Below are 18,659 nucleotides of genomic sequence, written 5' to 3' on the forward strand. Positions count from 1 at the left end.
GCTTATTAGCATGCATATTACTAGCATATTGACTGTCTATTAGTTTATTAGCACATATCAATGACTTATTTTGCATTATCATGTTTTAGATCCTTTGATCTTAAACCTAAACTTAACAACTACCCTACTAACTATTAATAAGCAGCAAATTCGGATTTTATTGAGGCAAAAGTCATAGTTAATCATTTGTTAATAGTGAGAATTGGTCCCAAAACTAAAGTGTGACCATATATATATATATATATATATATATATTTTAGTGATCTCCTTGAGATTGATGTCTCTTTTGTTTTTTAGGTTATAATATGACCACACAAAATAAAAAACTTTATTGAAGACAAAGCTGAGAAATGAAACCCAACGTCGTGCTGAGCGAGAGAAGATGGTTGCTCACCTCCGATTTTCCGGAAACCCATTTCCAATCTACTAATCCTGCTCTCGCACAGTATGAGTCATCTACCACACGGAGCAGCGCGGCTCCAACTGCATTCTCTACGGGGCAAGAAGGGCAGGAGACTGCATTTCATTTTGAGTTTCTTCCTGAAAAACTGCTGATGTATATTTGCACCTCTTTACCTCTGCTTTCACCTTCCCAGACTTATGATTCATGCTTCCTGTGATTCCAGGCCTGGTTTTTGCATGCCAAAAAAGGTACAACGTTAATTATGTTTATGTCAATAGCACAAACAGTCACATTTAGAAATAATCATTAAAGTGTGAAAGTAATTAAACTCTAATTTGAGAGCATTTGCGCTTGTCGTCAGATGTTCTGCGTTAGATCTTCTCCTCTCTGTAATGTGGTGGACAGGACCATTCATAAGACAGCACCTCTCTAAGCTTGGAAACAGTTAATTGATTACCCATGCCAGCTACCCCCTCTGAGCCCTCTCTGTAAAGATAAGTGTCGTCCCTGAAATCGAACCCTCTGCCTGCCACGCTTCCGTCTGATTAGCTGCCGGAACAATTATCTTAATCGTGTCATCTTAACGAACCCCCATGATAAGCCGCCTTGGGGCCAGTAATCCAGAAGACCTTCGCCTACACGGAATACTGTCCCTTATCGCCCTTCTTAATAAAGATGAATTAAGTTGAGGAAAAGACATAAAGTTCCCATCGCTGGTGTTTACACGTGTTTGTTAGTGGCAGTTGTTGGTTTATCTAATCAAGATGTTAGGAGTCAAATCATCATCATAGCCAAGCAGCATTTAATGTGTGGAAAAACAATGTTAGGAAAACAAGTTGAGTAATGTTGAGTGAATAGCTTGCTGGCAATATGCAAAAACAAACTATAATTTACATTGTCTCAGTATCAAATGTGTTTCTTGTCCATGCAAATCTAGCCACCATGATGGCTGCATTTATTTGATAAAAAATACAGTAAAACAGTATTACTGTAAAATCTAATCACAATTTAAAATACCTGTTTTGTATTTTAATATATTATATTATATATATTTAATATATATATATAATATGAATTTACTCCTGTGGTGGCAGAGCTTAATTGTCAGTGGCCATTACTCCAGTATTTGGTGTTACAGGAACTAAAGGAAACATGTATTATTATTGTTATTAATATTATTATAGATTTATTATATAAGTAGAATTTATTTGAAGTAATGTATTTTTAATAGTTCTTATTAATTTTTATTAATAGTTTGAATTAATTTTGTATATTTAGTGTTTTTTAATTCAGTTAAATTTATTTAGTAATTTAGCTGTGTTTTTGCCATTTTATTAGGCTTTTTAAATGGGTCATATGATGTGATTTAAATTTTTCTTTCTCTTTGAAGTGTTACAAGCTCTTGGTGCATAAAGAAGATCTGTAAAGTTGCAAAGACTAAAGTCTCAAATCCAAAGAGATATTCTTTATAAGAGTTAAGAGTCAGCCACGCCTACCTAAAACGGCTCATTCTAACACGCCCCCACATATCTACGTCACTATGTGGGAAGATTTGCATAATGCCGCCCAAATTTTTATTCTCGCTGTAGTATTGTTGTTGCCGCCGCCATGTCGTGAAGGCGTGTGTTTTGTTGTCCAGCAGAGTCCAGCCCAGGGTTGTCACATGTGGTTGCCGCATGCCCTCCGGACGCTCCTTCGTCGAATCCGCCGGCCGCACCGTTCTCAAGCCCGTCGCCTCTGCTCACTCTAGCCCTCCGGCCGTTCCTCACTCTAGCCCCCGGCCTCTGCTCACTCTAGGCCGCCGCCATTCACTCTAGGCCACCGTGTGTGACACTGTGTTTCATTGTTTCGTTGTGAAAGCGAAACTACTTTGTTTGGCCTACAGATAAGTATCAGAAAGCAATTGTTTTTTGACACGTAAGCTCAATTTCAGAGTTTGCAATATGAATGAAAGGGCCTCTATATCTGGTATTAGTGTGAATTGTATTCTATGGAGAGCAACTGTTAGAAGAGAACCTTGCTAAATAAATTAATCTTCTATTAGCTGTTAGAGTCTCGTAGTTAGCACATCTGTTTTAATGGCAAGGTACTGGAACTGTATCACCTCCATTGAGAAGTGACATTTGTTACCACCACATATAGTTTATTTCTGAAATTACTATTAGGGGTTTGCTTAACCTTACACAACAAACAAATATTTACCCATAGTAATGCAATGGAAATGAGCTCATTAATATTGTAATATCTGAAGTGAATGTGGTTTACTGATCTAATAGTATCTTCAGGTCTGAAGGAGGTGAAAGCATAACAGTGGGGTGGAGGCGGCCTGCGTGGTGGGATTCAAAGCAGATGCCCTTTCCCCTGGAAGGCCCCTCCTCTTGTAGCCACACAGATCACAGGAGTTCCCTCTCAGGCCCCGTCAGACCCCTCACGCTCTAACATTTACACTAAATTACCAAGCTTCAAAGTGCACTGTATGCACCCAGACTGAAATGATGAAGCCATAGATCCTGAAAAAACCACCAGGATTCAATTTCACTGTGGAATTTTGTTTACATTGTGATTAATGGATGTGATTTGTTCGGTAAGCCAATCTAAATCTAATTTAGACTTTAATAGGGTCTTTCCCAATAATTGCACAATTGCGGCAACTCCAAATAAATGATACAATCAGCAAACGTCAAATTGTATTTACATTTCTGCCCTTATTACCATAGACAGCTATATTAATTGTGTTGGGTTTTCTCCATATTGTGACTCTTCGTTCTTGAGCAGACATGTTTTCACTGCAACGCTGATACATGAACATGTGCGTACAACTTTTTCTTTTACTTGAAGAACAAATTAAACTTTCACTAAAGTACAGGCACTCCTTCATCTGCAATTATTCCTATTTTCAACCTTTATGTATAGGGTGGACCATGACATTTCAGACTTACTCATGTAAGTGCAGTGGGTGTTATTGTACAAGAAAAGTGTCTCAGCTTCAAGCAAACTTAGTTACAAGTCTTGATCAAACTTTTGTGGCGCTTTTTGACAGTATAATATTTCTGATTGCTTTTCAGCACAAATACAAAATACTTTAAAAATAAGGGAATCAATCATAAGTTAATGTTATTACATTTAAAAATGTGTCATTGTATCCCTTTGGTCTCATGAAAATACATTTGGGTGGTTTTATTTGAGAAGTCAGCATCCTCTAGTGGGATATCACAGTATTACATAACCAAGAAACTGGGACGACAAATTATTAGCTCGAATATATTTAACTTAAGATCTACATCATCGAAAAGCCTCCTCTGTTGGTATCTGACATACAATTACCGTCTCTCTAAGATCTCTATGCACTAATTTTAATAACCAGTAAATACAAAAGAGTGATAACATGTGACAGATCCGTCATCGACAACACCAAACACACACTTCACTTATTTTTTTTTGAGTATTGTCCTCTTCCTTTCTTTCCCTTTATTATTATTATTTTTTTAAATCTATTTCTTTAGGCTAATTACAGTTCCGTTCTGTTTCTGTTTTGAGCTATGGATTTTGATATCGTTTAATGTTCTTTTTAACTACTATTATTCTTTCTATTGCTGTTCTAATATTTACCCTTTTAACTGAAAGTCTTTTTTAAACTGAAAACATAAAAAAGAAAAAAATACACCTGAATAATTACACTGACAAAATTAGTTGTACAAATGATATAAAGTAAATATATTTTATATATATATATATATATATATATATATATATATATACACACACACACACACATTTAAAGTAACGTCATATACGTTTTTGTTTTATTATTTGTATGGGACGCGTGGTTCAGTGTGCAAAATATGACCAGCAGGTGTCGCACAATATGAACAAATAAAAACTAGACCCTTAAATGGGGTTCAAGAAAATGTACAGAATGTAAATCGCTGCATTTATTTGTGCTATCAGTTAAAGTACTCATCATATGATGGCAGTATTTAACCACCTTAAAAATAAGCAATATTAAAGAACCATCGCTCTTTCCAAAGCCAAAGCCTCTTTTATATCGCACCGAGTTTGTGTGAGCATTCAGAACATCCAACTTTATGGATAGGATATTAAAATGTCTGTTAACGATGAAAAAGGTGGACTTAAATGGGAAAATTACCGAAATATATCTGACCTCACCACAGTGGCATGAACTTCCAAACACAATCAGCTTTTGAATGGCTGTTCCAGGAGATCAGCTGATCACAAATGGATGGTTTTCAGTTCTGACTCGAGAATTATACACATGTAATTAAAAAAGCTTATAGTACGAATACTACCGCAAAAATAATAATTATATTATTGTTGTTGTTTTTATATAACTGGTGATTTGATTCATTTTTATTAATAATACAATTAATAATAATTATTGGGGAATGTATGAAATCACTTTATTAATAATTTTATTTGTGTTTTTATTTGAAGGACTTTTACTGTGAAATGTGAACTTCCGCTGGGCGTCATAGATCACCGTTAGCATCACTGGCTTCACGCGGCTCAGGCATGGAATAAAGCGGCTGCTTATTACGACCGTAACATCCACGCTGGAGTCCTTAAATCAGTCCAATCTTCATTTCCCCGGATTTGCTCATTCTCTAGAAGACGCGTGTCTAGTCTCCGTTATACTGGACAATAACCCAGAAGATTTGCTGAGCTGAATATGAAATGTAGAGGAGCATCATTGTTTTAATCAGCTCGTGAAGTTGGACTCAGCCTGAAAAGAATCCAAAATTCAACAAATACGCATCAGATGCTGTGGGATCTCCTACCATTTCAACAATTCGCGATCAGATTTCGAAAATAACTGCCAGATTAGGATGTTTAGGATTTTTCTCAGTCGTTGACATTTACATTAATGCTGTTTCTGTCTAAAACCGTGTTGTTGGCCATTGTGTTCATGTAAAAGTGCTGCATTTGACAGATCAGCATTTAATAGCCTAACATCTTGTAGTTCTGTGCATTGCGAACATTGTCTTATTTGTTTGATATCTTTTTGGATAAACACTATACAGATCTGCCTGCATTGCACTTTACCCCAGATACATACGATTAAACCGCCATTGAAATAGTTCTGCAGCGTTTCCCTGGATTCAAACACCGGCAGGGATATATTAGTGTTTTAAATGCAAAACCTTCTTCAAGCAAAATGCGGTGGTTAGACTGTCACAGCCAGGCATGAATTATTTAAACCCCGCTTGCTTGTTAGTTACTAGGTTTCTTGCTGGACAAAAGTCTTGACATTTGCAGTTGGACCCAGTGTGAGTGTGACAGGAATCCAGGGGGGAGCTGGCTCTGCTCTCGACTCTTGTTTTTGATCCAACTAAATCTCCAGCTGTCAAGACATTCCGCTAACCTTTTCTTTTACACTATTAAAAGCGACAATGTCTTTACTGTGCCGTTCAAAACGCAGAAAAACAGCCGAGTAAGGACGATGCTGGCCATATTTGGACACGCCACGCTTCAGATATCACAAATGATCCGGGACTCCTGTGACAGGCATATCTAGATGTGTTTTATTTTATGAACTCGTAGCTGTCAGGAAGCATTTCGGTCGTTTTATAACACGTCTTCTCGTGGATATATCGACATACATCATGGGTGACGCTAATTTGAACGACTCCAACGTGAAGGTGGCGCTTCGGGTTCGGCCCATGAACCGGAGAGGTGAGTCGAGTTTCAGTTCTGTCACTTGATATCACAGTTCACATGCAGCCTGTATTTCAACACCCAGTCTAGTGCTTTCCTGGACGTTTGAGTCTTCCCTGTGGTCCTCAGAAGATGTCTAGTTAGTCAGCACACTAGGTTTTATGACACGGCTTTTTAATCTATCTATCTATCTAGAATGAGAAAGCTTTATTGCCAAGTATGTTTACATACACAAGGAATTCGTCTTGGTGAAAAAATATCTATCTATCTGTCTGTCTGTCTGTTAGAAAGCTTTATTGCCAAGTATGTTTACATACTCAAGGAATTCGTCTTGGTGAAAAAATATCTATCTATCTATCTGTCTATGAGAAAGCTTTATTGCCAAGTATGTTTACATACACTCTAAAAAATGCTGGGTTGTTTCAACCCAATGTTGGGTCAAATATGGACTAACCCAACTGTTGGGTTAAATTTTGGTTAAATTTTTTAATTAGCTTTTTAACCCAACAGTTGGGTTAGTCCATATTTGACCCAACATTGGGTTGAAACAACCCAGCATTTATTAGTGTACACAAGGAATTCGTCTTGGTGAACAAAATTATATCCATCCATCCATCTTAGACTTTATTTATATTTGGGTCAGGGGACGTGAACTTTTTAATTCAACTTTAGTATATTTGGCAAAGTTCATTAACAATACGACAAGTGTTTTTTTTTAAAAGTGCAAAATATGTATACATTATCAAACACATAGCATCTATAAAAGAATTGGTTGAGATACATTATAACATTACACAGCTTAAAGTTGTCAACTACCCGTTTCCTGGTTTTCTATGACCACATAAACTCTGTATATATGATACATGCAAGATTTTCTCTTTCTATCTATCTATCTATCTATCTATCTATCTATCTATCCAGAGGACACCCCATTAATGTCATATATACTGTTTAATTAAATTTCCCTTTTTCTATTCACCTTTTCTTTTTCTCCAAGATTATTTGCATGATTACTTGCATGTCTTTCACATGAACGCATGACATTAAAGCAGGTCTTGCCATGGGAGAACATGTGTCTTGGTAATGCCACCGAAGCGTGAAATATTTGCTACATTGTAGTGACGTGGTCACGTGTCCGACTGGAGCGTAACATTCGGTCACAAGACAGCCTGTGTGAGCTTTCTGAGTCACATATGCTTTAAAACACTTCCCAGTCTCCATTTGTAATGCTGGAATTCTGACATTCATTATTGTATTATTCCAGTTCCAAAGACCTTTCAGACGTTACTTCATATGACACAGAATTTGAATTTGAAAGTCTCTAAATGACACTTAACTTTCTGTTTTACTTGCGCTGTCTCTCTCTGTCTCTCTCTCTTTTTATTTTGGACAAAGGCAGGAAGGGAGTCTGAATGGACTATTTGCCAACGTTGCATAACCGAACATGTTCCCATGGCCAAAAATGTGTTTGGATTCCTCTAAGAAAAATGTCATATTAAATCCTCAGACTATGTAAAGATAATTTCACAAAACCTTTTTGGTGGATAAAGGGTTATAGAGGTTTAAATAGTTAATGATTTACCGGTTTAGTTGAATACACCAATTGCCTCATTCCCTTCTCGCATGGCCTGAAGAATGCAGTTACAGTTTCATGTAACTAACTGAACCGTGCATTGGTTAATAGTTTTACTTCCATAAACTTAGGCAAATAATTATAGAAATTAGCTTCAGGGCATTGTCACTGCCTTTTGTTCACTGTAGATAAATGGTCGCTTGGTCTTTGTGTTATTGTGTTCAGGATTCTGTCAATCTTTCCACTTCATCACTGTTGCCAAGATTACATGTGCTTATCGCTCTCTCCCGAATGACATAATGCAGGAAATTCAGATTTTTTTGACTGGCTAGCTGTGGTAAATCCAGATGGGTCTCCTTTTTGGACCTTGGCCACCAATGCTGGGAGGAAACCAGTTGTTTCCTGCTTTAACAGGAAGTTGTTACAGCTAGTGTGTCTTCAGATTGCATCCTTTCCAAGGATTTCTGAGTCAGCTGCAGATGCTTTCCACTTCCCTGTTGTTGTCAGTAGGAGAGTTTGTTGGTTTCAAACATGCTTTGGCCTGCTGTTGGATTGGGTGTGTTAGTGTTAGGCCGTTCCCTTTGTTTGTCAGCAGTCAGCAGTGCATCATAAATTTTCAGCTGACCAAACTGCAAAACTTTATTTGGGATCCATTTATTAGACCAGAAGCTGCTTTAGCAACAGGCTTGCTGCTGACATAGTGTTTGAAGGAATGCTGTTGCAGGTTCTTCCCGCTGTTGCTGTCAGAGTATAGGCTCTGGCCAAGCTGAGACCCGAGCCAATCCTAGGGTTCAACATTAAGGATGGCCCGATGGCATGTGGCCAGTGTGAGAGAGTTTCGTGCCAGTTCATGGCAGTGTCACTTGAACTATATAGCGAGTGCTGTGTTGTCACTGGATCTTGTGTTCATTGACCATGTTTCTGTGTTTTTATGTCTTGCAACCTAACCTAAACATTTTCTGTGAGTTAAAAAATGACTTTTATGGTTTTTAAGGCTTTAATGTTTAATTGCTTAATTTACTTCCCATCTCCAATATCTAAAATATTTTTTTGTGTACATTATTAAAATTTTTATTTATTATTTCTAAATATTATTTTCACGTATTTGTGCACATAAATATTGTTTGTTTATTTAAATAATTGTGTTTGCCAGCTATTCAGTTTGGTCCAATTTCTTTCCTAAATTCAATCAAATTATTCCAATGTGTTTAATTGAATAATGCAATGCAAACACAAAACCAAATCCACTGACGGTATATGCCACATTTTATCATCATCTGGTCAATTTTGCTAAATAATCCGAGACCGATCATTCACTATTCTTACTTATTACATGAGACATTCCAAATTAATACATAATTGGACATGAAATATTGATTTTTGCTTTAAATTATTTTCACAGAACTGTGGCATCTCATGACCTGCTGATGAGTTTATTGCACTTTCACACTGAAATCATTTAATTAAATTTTGGGAAAATATGGATTTGGAAATAGTTGGTTAGCAAAATAATTGATTAAAAGGGGTATTAATAAGATTGCCATATGGCATCTAGCATGTGTAGAATCATTGCTTTAGTTTCACAGATTTATTTGTTAATGTAGTTAACAACCTGTCAAGGGAGATTATAGCTTGATTGTCCTGAAATGGCCTTTAATATCCCATCTGAGGACGTGAGTCTGTAAAATTGGTTTTGCACTGAGCTCTTTCCATATCTGTGAGAATAATGATGGGTGATTTCAGGAACACTCTCTGTGTCAGAATGCTGGTTTGGTTTCAGTCCTCGATCAGCATCTCCTGCTGTGAAATAAACCCCTGGTATTGATTTTAGCCTTTTGTTCTGCATAATCAGGATAACTGGGAACTCAATAGGGGGGACAAACATATTTAGAGTAGCAGTTCCTTAGAATATATGCTTCATCTGATCAGTTTAGTGGCATTTTATCCGTTTTTTTTATATATTCCAACAGCTTGATTCTTTTTGAGGTGATGCAGCACAAAATAAATGGATAATGTATATTTTTTGGTTCTTAAATTGCCTCAATGTGTTTTTTTTCCCTACAGAAAAGGACCTGAATACAAAATGTGTTGTGGATATGGAGGGGAATCAAACATATCTGTACCCGGCAAACCTAGGAAAAGATTCCAGGTAAGTTAAATTGGAAAATCTGACATACTATATTAAAGGGGTCATATGTTGCTAAAAAGAACATTATTTTGTGTATTTGGTGTAATGAAATGTGTTTATGCGGTTTAAGGTTTAAAAAACACATTATTTCCCACATACTGTACATTATTGTTTCTCCTCTATGCCCCGCCTTTCTGAAAGGCGTCGATTTTTACAAAGCTCATCTGTCTGAAAAGCAAGGTGTGCTCTGATTGGCCAGCTATTCAGTGCGTTGTGATTGGCCGAATACCTCAAGCGTGTGACGGAAATGTTACGCCCCTTACCATATTGTGATGCCTTGTCCCGAACGGAGCAATGAGACAAAAACATTAAAACCCATTATAAACGATGCATTTGTTGCATCCAGTAGGGACATAATTATGGATTATAATGACTTATACTGTCTTTTTACGCTTTGTTGCATCACGCCGCGTAAACATAAAACCATGTCTGCATCTGCATGATCGGAGAAATGACAAACAACAAGCGCTACTTTACACTGCTCAAAACTCGCGTTTGAATCGCAATGAATATAAAAAAAACGTACTTACAGATTGTGAGTCAGAACAGCCGGCATTGTAGTCTACTCTACCAGGATCAGGAAACAGTCCTCCATAAAATGTGCTGCACACATCTGAATATTTGGGTTGAACTGTTCTGGAACAGTGTTTTAAATACAACTTAACCACTGATTTCTAGTCATGTCCTCTTTTGGAAGGCCAAACAAAGTAGTTTCGCTTTCACAACGAAACACACGGCGGGCTAGAGTGAGCGGAGGCCGGCTTGAGTGAGTGGCAGCGGGCGGGCTTGAGAACGGCGCGTATTCGACGTAGCGGCCGGTGGGCTTGCAGCAACCACATGTGACGACCCTGGGCTGGACTCCGCTTTTTCCACGGTGAAAGCCGATCTGATGATCCACAGCGCGAAGTTGATGTATTTCCTCAGCGACCAGCACGGATCAGCTCCAGGCATGACGAAGCGGATATCGTCCTCTTTTGGAAGGCCAAACAAAGTAGTTTCGCTTTCACAACGAAACACACAGCGCCTTCATGACATGGCGGTGGTGGCAGCAACCATACTACAGCAAGAATAAAAGTTACGCCTTCTTTCTTTGCGTGAACATTTGGGCGGCATTATGCAAATCTTCCTACATCGTGTTAGAACGAGCCGTTTTAGGTAGGTGTGGTTGACTCTTAACTTTTATAAAGAATATCTCTTTGGATTTGAGACTTTAGTCTTTGCAACTTTACAGATCTTCTTTATGCACCAAAAGCTTGTAACATTCCAAAGAGAAAGGAAAAATTGAAATCACATCATAAGACCGACCGCTTTAATACTTTTATTCAGCCAGGATGCATTCAACTCTCTACGGACAACTTGGCAATTGACTCGCCATTGGCTAGTAAATTTTTTAGTTTACTCGCCAGACTGATTTTACAAACATGATATTAGGGTTGTGATGGTGAGGAAATGTTCTCACCGGTTAATCGACGTGTGACAACACAGATAATACCGGTATCACCGTAGGGGCAGGGGCATTTCCTCTTTTCCTCGCTTTCCTTCGCTTTTAAATAGCTTAAAATTTTTGATTGACAATTGATTGAATGCAACAACAAAATACAATGTCAAACTCACTTTAGCCTATATATAAAACATAGAACTTTTATTAACAAAACAAATAAAAATACACCATGCTATAGGGCAGGCTATGCCTAATATAAAATAACAAATAACTTGCATAAAGTTTAAATAGGTAGCCTATACAAATGGAAATAAGTAAACGTGTATAATATATAACCAAATAAATAAGAAACGTAGAAAGTTTATTAGCCAAACGAATAAGAAAGATTGGAGGCACGGCATACACCTTGATGTCAAATAAAATAAATAAATTACACAAAGTTTAAATAATGTAAAAATAAGCAAACACTGTGGAACCAATTAAATAAGAAATTAATGTTTAAAAAAACTTCCAAAATCACCTTAGATAAACGGCAAAAGTCAACAGGCTTTTCAAAATCCAAAATACTGCCATAAAAATACTTTGCATTTCTTTTCGAAACTAAATCATTCGCGGTAGTCTTGTCTGTCTCACCCCCCTCTTCTTGTCAGTCAGCTCGACTCACTCTCCTCACTGGATACATGAAATCTGATCTGTGATGCGACGTTTGGCACGCTGCATTGAGCAGCCACGTTCAGTTTTTAATTGTAGTATCTGTTCTTTTACTGAACTAAATTATTTTTATTACTATAAAAAAATCAAAACAACGGTGGGGGTCGGTGACATAACCGGTGTTGCGGCTTGGCAATGGTATCACCGTCTATCGCGACAAGCCTACATTATATATATATATATATATATATGTATGTGTTTGTAAAATGGCACAGTTTTTCAAATATCTGAAAGTACACTCTTAACATCAGTCAGTCAAGCATTATAATATGATTATCAAGTATTATTTAATGTTAGAACTTTAGTAATTAGAATTAAAACTTGATAACCATGTATGAATGCATATTAGTCATTTTAACTGAATTTAGGACTGGTGGTGGTGCTTTTTTGGTCATTCAGTGTTTCTGTAAAATAATTGGGGGAAAAAATAACAAAAATACAAAGATAATAATGATACGAATTCTACTAAAAAGAACAATATAAAACGTAATAAGGATTAATGAGCTGCTGGATTCATGAATATTAATCAGGTTGTGTGCATTCACTTGAACTGATTTGCTGAAATCAAAACAGGGACGATATTAGGTGAGCGCCAGCCAATAAGATTGCCGTTTGCACTTTAGTTCCGCCTACTACCGGAGAACCCGGCAGTTCTTAAAAGCTGAAGAATTCCAAAGGAACGCTGTTATTTCGACAGGAAAATACAACAAAGAATGTTGTTTACATGTAGCGCGTCAACTCTCTCTCTCTCTCTCTCTCTCTCTCTCTCTCTCTCTCTGCGTGTGTGTGAGACAAAGCGATGATGAGTCGTGCGCCTTCACACTAGAGTTTACGGTACGTCAAATACAGGTACACTGCGCATCCATTCAGATGAACGGAAAAATATCTCATATCGGTTGACAGAGTGAAACTCTGAAGCGCTCAGTCAGTGTTCAGCGAGTGAAAATATATCTGTGCTAAACTTATACTTAGCCTCCAACTCACACACTGGCGAGTAAAATTTGAGAATTTATTGGCCATTTGCTAATATTAGACATCATTTAGTCACCCAGAGTGAAGATTTAGGCCCAATTCTATTTTATACCCCTTCCCCTTCCCCTACCCCTCCGCCTACCCCGTCCCCTTGTCCCTTGAAACAGAATGTCAAGGGGTAGGGGTGAAAATATTCCCCTAAGAATTGGGACACCACTACTATGCCGTCACACGTCATCATACGTCGTCTAGTTCCTACATTACACACACATACTGGTGTGCATTAGAGCTTTTAATTTCCGTTCTATATTACTGCGTTGCTTACTGACACACACACACATATATATAGATCGCGCAGCTCACACATCCAGGAGAAAAGAAACTTGTCAACGCTGCCCCATGACTTTTATTAATAACAGTTTAAATACTGAATTGCTACATTATATTTTCCAGCAACGAGATTTTTTTGCAAACATTTCTTTGAGTAACATGCCCATAATATGAACTCACGATTGAATGCAACATAAAACAAATGATTACTTTTCGTTAAAATCTTTATTAATGCCAAAAATGCTTACATTTATGTGTCTTTTTGTTCGCTCGGGCAGCCATGTTTCCCCTGAAGCCGGTTTACGCTGAGATAATTCATACCCCTTCGTTTGAAGTGTGGTCCCGAAAAATCTTCGTTTGAAGGGCTGTCTGGCCCTTCGCCTACCCCTACCCCTCCAACCAAAAGAGAATTGAGACACCCCTACCCCTCCGTTTCGCGCGTTCACGACAAAGGGGAAGGGGAAGGGCTAAGGGGTAGAATTGGGATTGGGCCTTAGTCTAGGGCTGTGACGGTGGCAGATTTTTACCACTGCGGTGGTAATGGACCAACTACCGCCGGTGGCACGGTGTTGAGATATATATATATATATATATATATATATATATAAATACACACACGCACAGGCGATTCTTTTTTTTCAGTTTAACGCGTTCAAAATATTTAACGCAGGGGTGGGGCTAGGGTTGGCCACCGCACTCACAACTGCTGCTTCTGTCACTTTTTCTCTCTACCCCTCCGTTTCGCGCGTTCACGACAAAGGGGAAGGGGAAGGGCTAAGGGGTAGAATTGGGATTGGGCCTTAGTCTAGGGCTGTGACGGTGGCAGATTTTTACCACTGCGGTGGTAATGGACCAACTACCGCCGGTGGCACGGTGTTGAGATATATATATATATATATATATATATATATATAAATACACACACGCACAGGCGATTCTTTTTTTTCAGTTTAACGCGTTCAAAATATTTAACGCAGGGGTGGGGCTAGGGTTGGCCACCGCACTCACAACTGCTGCTTCTGTCACTTTTTCTCTTGACAAGAAGTGCATTTATTAAGTCGCAGAACGACTGAGAACTGGACATGTTTCGCGGCGCGACAAAATACTATAAAACTCATTATAATCAGTGATGCTATACTGGATGCGACACGACATGACAAATCCCCGACAGTAAACTGCCTCGTTCTATTTATGAGGTACTGACACAGAGATCACATGTCCTGTGTAGACACTAGACAGACTCAACCTGTTGCAACGTGGCGGTGTCGCGTACGTGCACTACCGCCGGTGGCAGTAGACAAACCGTGGTGGCAAGCGATCCACTGCGGTGACGCGGTTGTCACGGCGACCGTCACAGCCCTAATTTAGTCGCATATGCAAGTGATTTACTCGCAATGTAGAGGGTTGGCATTAAAATGTCTGTTTCAAATAAATGCTGTTCCCTTGACATTTCTATTCATCAAAAAGTCCTGAAAAATTTATCGGTGTTTCAACAAAAATATTAAGCAGCAACTGTATTCACCAGTGATAATAAGAAATGTTTTTTGAGCACAAAATCAGAATATTAGAATGATTTCTGGAGTAATGGCTGCTGAAAATTCGCTTTTCTATCACAGGAATAAACTACATTATAAAATATTAACGTAGAAAACAATTAATATGTAATAATAATTCACAATATTGCTGTTTACTGTGTTTTTAAACAAATAAATGCCACCTCGGTTAACATAATTATTTCAAAAACACTAAAAATCTTACTGACACTAAACTGCACGGTAGTGTAGATTTACTAACATTGTGATTTGTTCAGAATAGCATACTACTAAGTATGCAGAATACCCAGTGATGTACTACATTTGCATACTGCAGTGGTTACTGTATCCCACAATGCTTTTCACTCAACTTGGCTTCCTTCTCCAGAGTAATGAAGCAGAAGCAATATCTGCTGCTGTTTATAACATCTTTTTCTTGATTATTTGATCGGATTGAGTTGTCATTGCAAAAAAATTGGATTTAAAATAACCATTTCTTTCTCCAAGATAAAGAATCGAGGCATTTGAACTCCTTTAATCTAAAACAAAAAATATATACAGCATGGTACTCTTTAAAATGTTATGAGCACATAATACCTGTTGCGTCATAATTTTTTTAAACAGTAGTATTTAATATATACTAAGTATATACAGTAGTATGCTGTAGACTAGAATTCCATTCCATTCCAAGAGCAGCATTTGTTTCTCTTCCTCTCTCAGTCAGATATTTCATGTTTTGGACCCTTCGTGAGGGGTTTGAGAACGGGTGCATCATTGTCGGTTTCGGTCGGTCGGCCCGTACGATGTGGGCTGAGGGAAAACAGGAATGTGGACGTGCAGTTCTTTTTAATGCAGCCTGCTGTTTGCGCCGTCCTGCCGTGTGTCGGGGCATAACTCTCCTCCGTCTGACTTCCTCTCTTTTTCTCTGCCCTCCGTTGTCACGGAAACGCAGAAGGAGGGTTAACCCTAGGTCATCCATAGCTGAGGAGCTCTTGTGTCTGGAAAAAGGGGAAAATACAAGCTAGCTTTAGCATCTGTCGGCCATAAACATTTCCTCTGACTTTTATGGCGGGTAAACAAGAGAGCGCAATTATTTTTTCCCCTCTGCTTTTCTCTTGTTGTGCAGTGCAAACAAAGACAGAGGTTGAACAGATTTTAAACTTGGAAGTGAATGGTCGAGCCGCCTGCTGCCTTCGCACAACAGACAGTTTAATTGCAGCGTTGAGTTCATGTGTCATGCCGCGCTCAGTCGCCGGCCCCGTTAATGATCCCTGCGATGCAGATGCCTCAAATGGCAAGGTTCACATGACCAAAATAGCCTTATTTATGCAGATTATTGCTGGCATTTCATATTAATTATGATCTGTCAGGCACTACAACACATTCCAGACCATGTTTTTTTTATGACGGCTACACATGCCATGTTTATATGTCAGTGTATATTCGTCTTTCCGTCCTTTGTGTGGTTGTGTGTCTCAGCATGTCCGATGGCATCACAATCTCAGACTGAATGAATCTTAGAGCCTGTCCATTTGCTTTAATGAAAGAAAATGACATTTGAAAGGTTTTATGTTTGCAAGTAGCTCCTAGGGGTGTTTTGGATGGATCGAGCATTGAACACACCCAGACATAAGCAATAAGTACCTTTACCAGAAATTTGTATGTGCCTGGCAAGTCAATGTATTTATGACTGTATTTATGAATTATGATAAAAATTGCATATATATAATTTGAGAAAAATCCCTGTCATTCATAACGACCAATAATTGCTTGTCACTCCCTACTATTTTAGGATCATAACAGTATTTTGCAGCTGTGCCCTTTAGTGTAAGGCGTGTGGTAGATTTTGTTAATTTAAGGAGTTGCCAGCACATCAAGACTACGACCATCCCACATAAATGCACCAAAGAGCACTGGAGAGACAGGGCGTGTTTTTGGCAGACAGGAAATCAGTCAGACATACACTAGTCAGAATGAGTTCAGGTATGTTGAAGACTCAGCACTATTTCTAACAGGAACCGCCACTCTGTGTATCAAAGTATCTTTACATGGAGCTCTATTAGTGATTGCAGTGATGCACAGATGAATTAAGTGCTAGACACATTCTCATATATGTGTAGAAACATCTTCAAAAGCATATTCAGATACCTTCGATATCTGAATGCTTCTTGAGTAGGCATGTATATGATGCATGTTATAAGAGGTCGCTGAATAGTGCTCTAAGATGTTTTTATACTTTTGTTTTTCATCAAGTTATAGACACTAGGTTAGATCCTCTTATTTTACAATATGCACTTTTAAAATTACAACTTGAGTTTTTAAGGTGTTTATTACTTGTTTTCCAGTAAAAATATCTAAAAATGTACTTCATAGCAACACTGCATAAAATAACTCTAGTTATGATTTCGTAGATTGTTTTGTAAGTATACATTTGTAATGTTTTTTGTGGTGTTTTTGTATTTTGATTAACTTGTTTTAGGGCTACACAATTATGACAAATCATAATTGTCGATTATTCCCTTGAAATTGTAATTGCGATTGTTAATTATGATTATCACAATTTACATTGAATTATGTTTATACCATTGTTTGATGTAATTGTAATCGCGATTAGAAATTTGATTAATTGTGCAGCCCTAACTTGTTTCTACTTTAAAAAAAAAAGTACATTGAAGATACATTCTCTTTTTTATCTTTTTCTATGCAGTGTTGCTTCTCAAGTAAATTTATTGTGTTTCAAGGATGTTTAGATATTTTAACTGGAAAATTGGACATACTTTGTTAAGAGTTTTTTTTTTTTCTTTTTTAAATATTGCAACAAATATAAAGGGCTGTTCACACCAATAATGATAACTCTATTAGCATCCACACCAACAGATGATAACATTTAAATTATTGTAATTGCGTGCTGCAGTTGTTATATGAGAAATGACACTTTGCTACAATGTAAAGTAGTGAGTGTACAGCTTGTATAACAGTGTAAATTTGCTGTCCCCTCAAAATAACTCAACACACAGCCATTAATGTCTAAACCGCTGGCCACAAAAGTGAGTACACCCCTAAGTGAAAATGTCCAAATTGGGCCCAAAGTGTCAATATTTTGTGTGGCCACCATTATTTTCCAGCACTGCCTTAACCCTCTTGGGCATGGAGTTCACCAGAGCTTCACAGGTTGCCACTGGAGTCCTCTTCCACTCCTCCATGACGACATCACGGAGCTGGTGGATGTTAGAGACCTTGAGATGCTCAATAGGGTTTAGGTCTGGAGACATCTTTTTTAAATATTGCAACAAATATAAAGGGCTGTTCACACCAATAATGATAACTCTATTAGCATCCACACCAACAGATGATAACATTTAAATTATTGTAATTGCGTGCTGCAGTTGTTATATGAGAAATGACACTTTGCTACAATGTAAAGTAGTGAGTGTACAGCTTGTATAACAGTGTAAATTTGCTGTCCCCTCAAAATAACTCAACACACAGCCATTAATGTCTAAACCGCTGGCCACAAAAGTGAGTACACCCCTAAGTGAAAATGTCCAAATTGGGCCCAAAGTGTCAATATTTTGTGTGGCCACCATTATTTTCCAGCACTGCCTTAACCCTCTTGGGCATGGAGTTCACCAGAGCTTCACAGGTTGCCACTGGAGCCACTGGAGTCCTCTTCCACTCCTCCATGACGACATCACGGAGCTGGTGGATGTTAGATGCCCCACAGATGCTTAATAGGGTTTAGGTCTGGAGACATGCTTGGCAAATCCATCACCTTTACCCTCAGCTTCTTTAGCAAGGCAGTGGTCGTCTTGGAGGTGTGTTTGGGGTCGTTATCA

At 38.1% G+C, this 18,659-nt stretch overlaps 1 protein-coding gene across 4 annotated transcripts in view; it reads left to right on the forward strand.

The window, feature by feature from the left end:
• The first annotated feature begins 4,913 nt into the window (after window positions 1–4,913).
• LOC107583481 (kinesin-like protein KIF13B) overlaps window positions 4,914–18,659 on the forward strand; it is a 57,158-nt gene continuing 43,412 nt past the window's right edge. For all 4 annotated transcript variants that reach the window (XM_016269686.1, XM_016269689.1, XM_016269687.1 and 1 more), the window contains exons 1-2: window positions 4,914–6,094; window positions 9,714–9,798. In XM_016269686.1, the coding sequence (XP_016125172.1) occupies window positions 6,025–6,094; window positions 9,714–9,798 (155 nt within the window). In that variant the 5' untranslated portion in view covers window positions 4,914–6,024. The remainder of the gene's footprint in view (window positions 6,095–9,713; window positions 9,799–18,659) is intronic.

Source organism: Sinocyclocheilus grahami, unplaced genomic scaffold, assembly GCF_001515645.1.
Source record: "Sinocyclocheilus grahami isolate Dianchi unplaced genomic scaffold, SAMN03320097.WGS_v1.1 scaffold54.1, whole genome shotgun sequence".
NCBI lineage: Eukaryota > Metazoa > Chordata > Actinopteri > Cypriniformes > Cyprinidae > Sinocyclocheilus > Sinocyclocheilus grahami.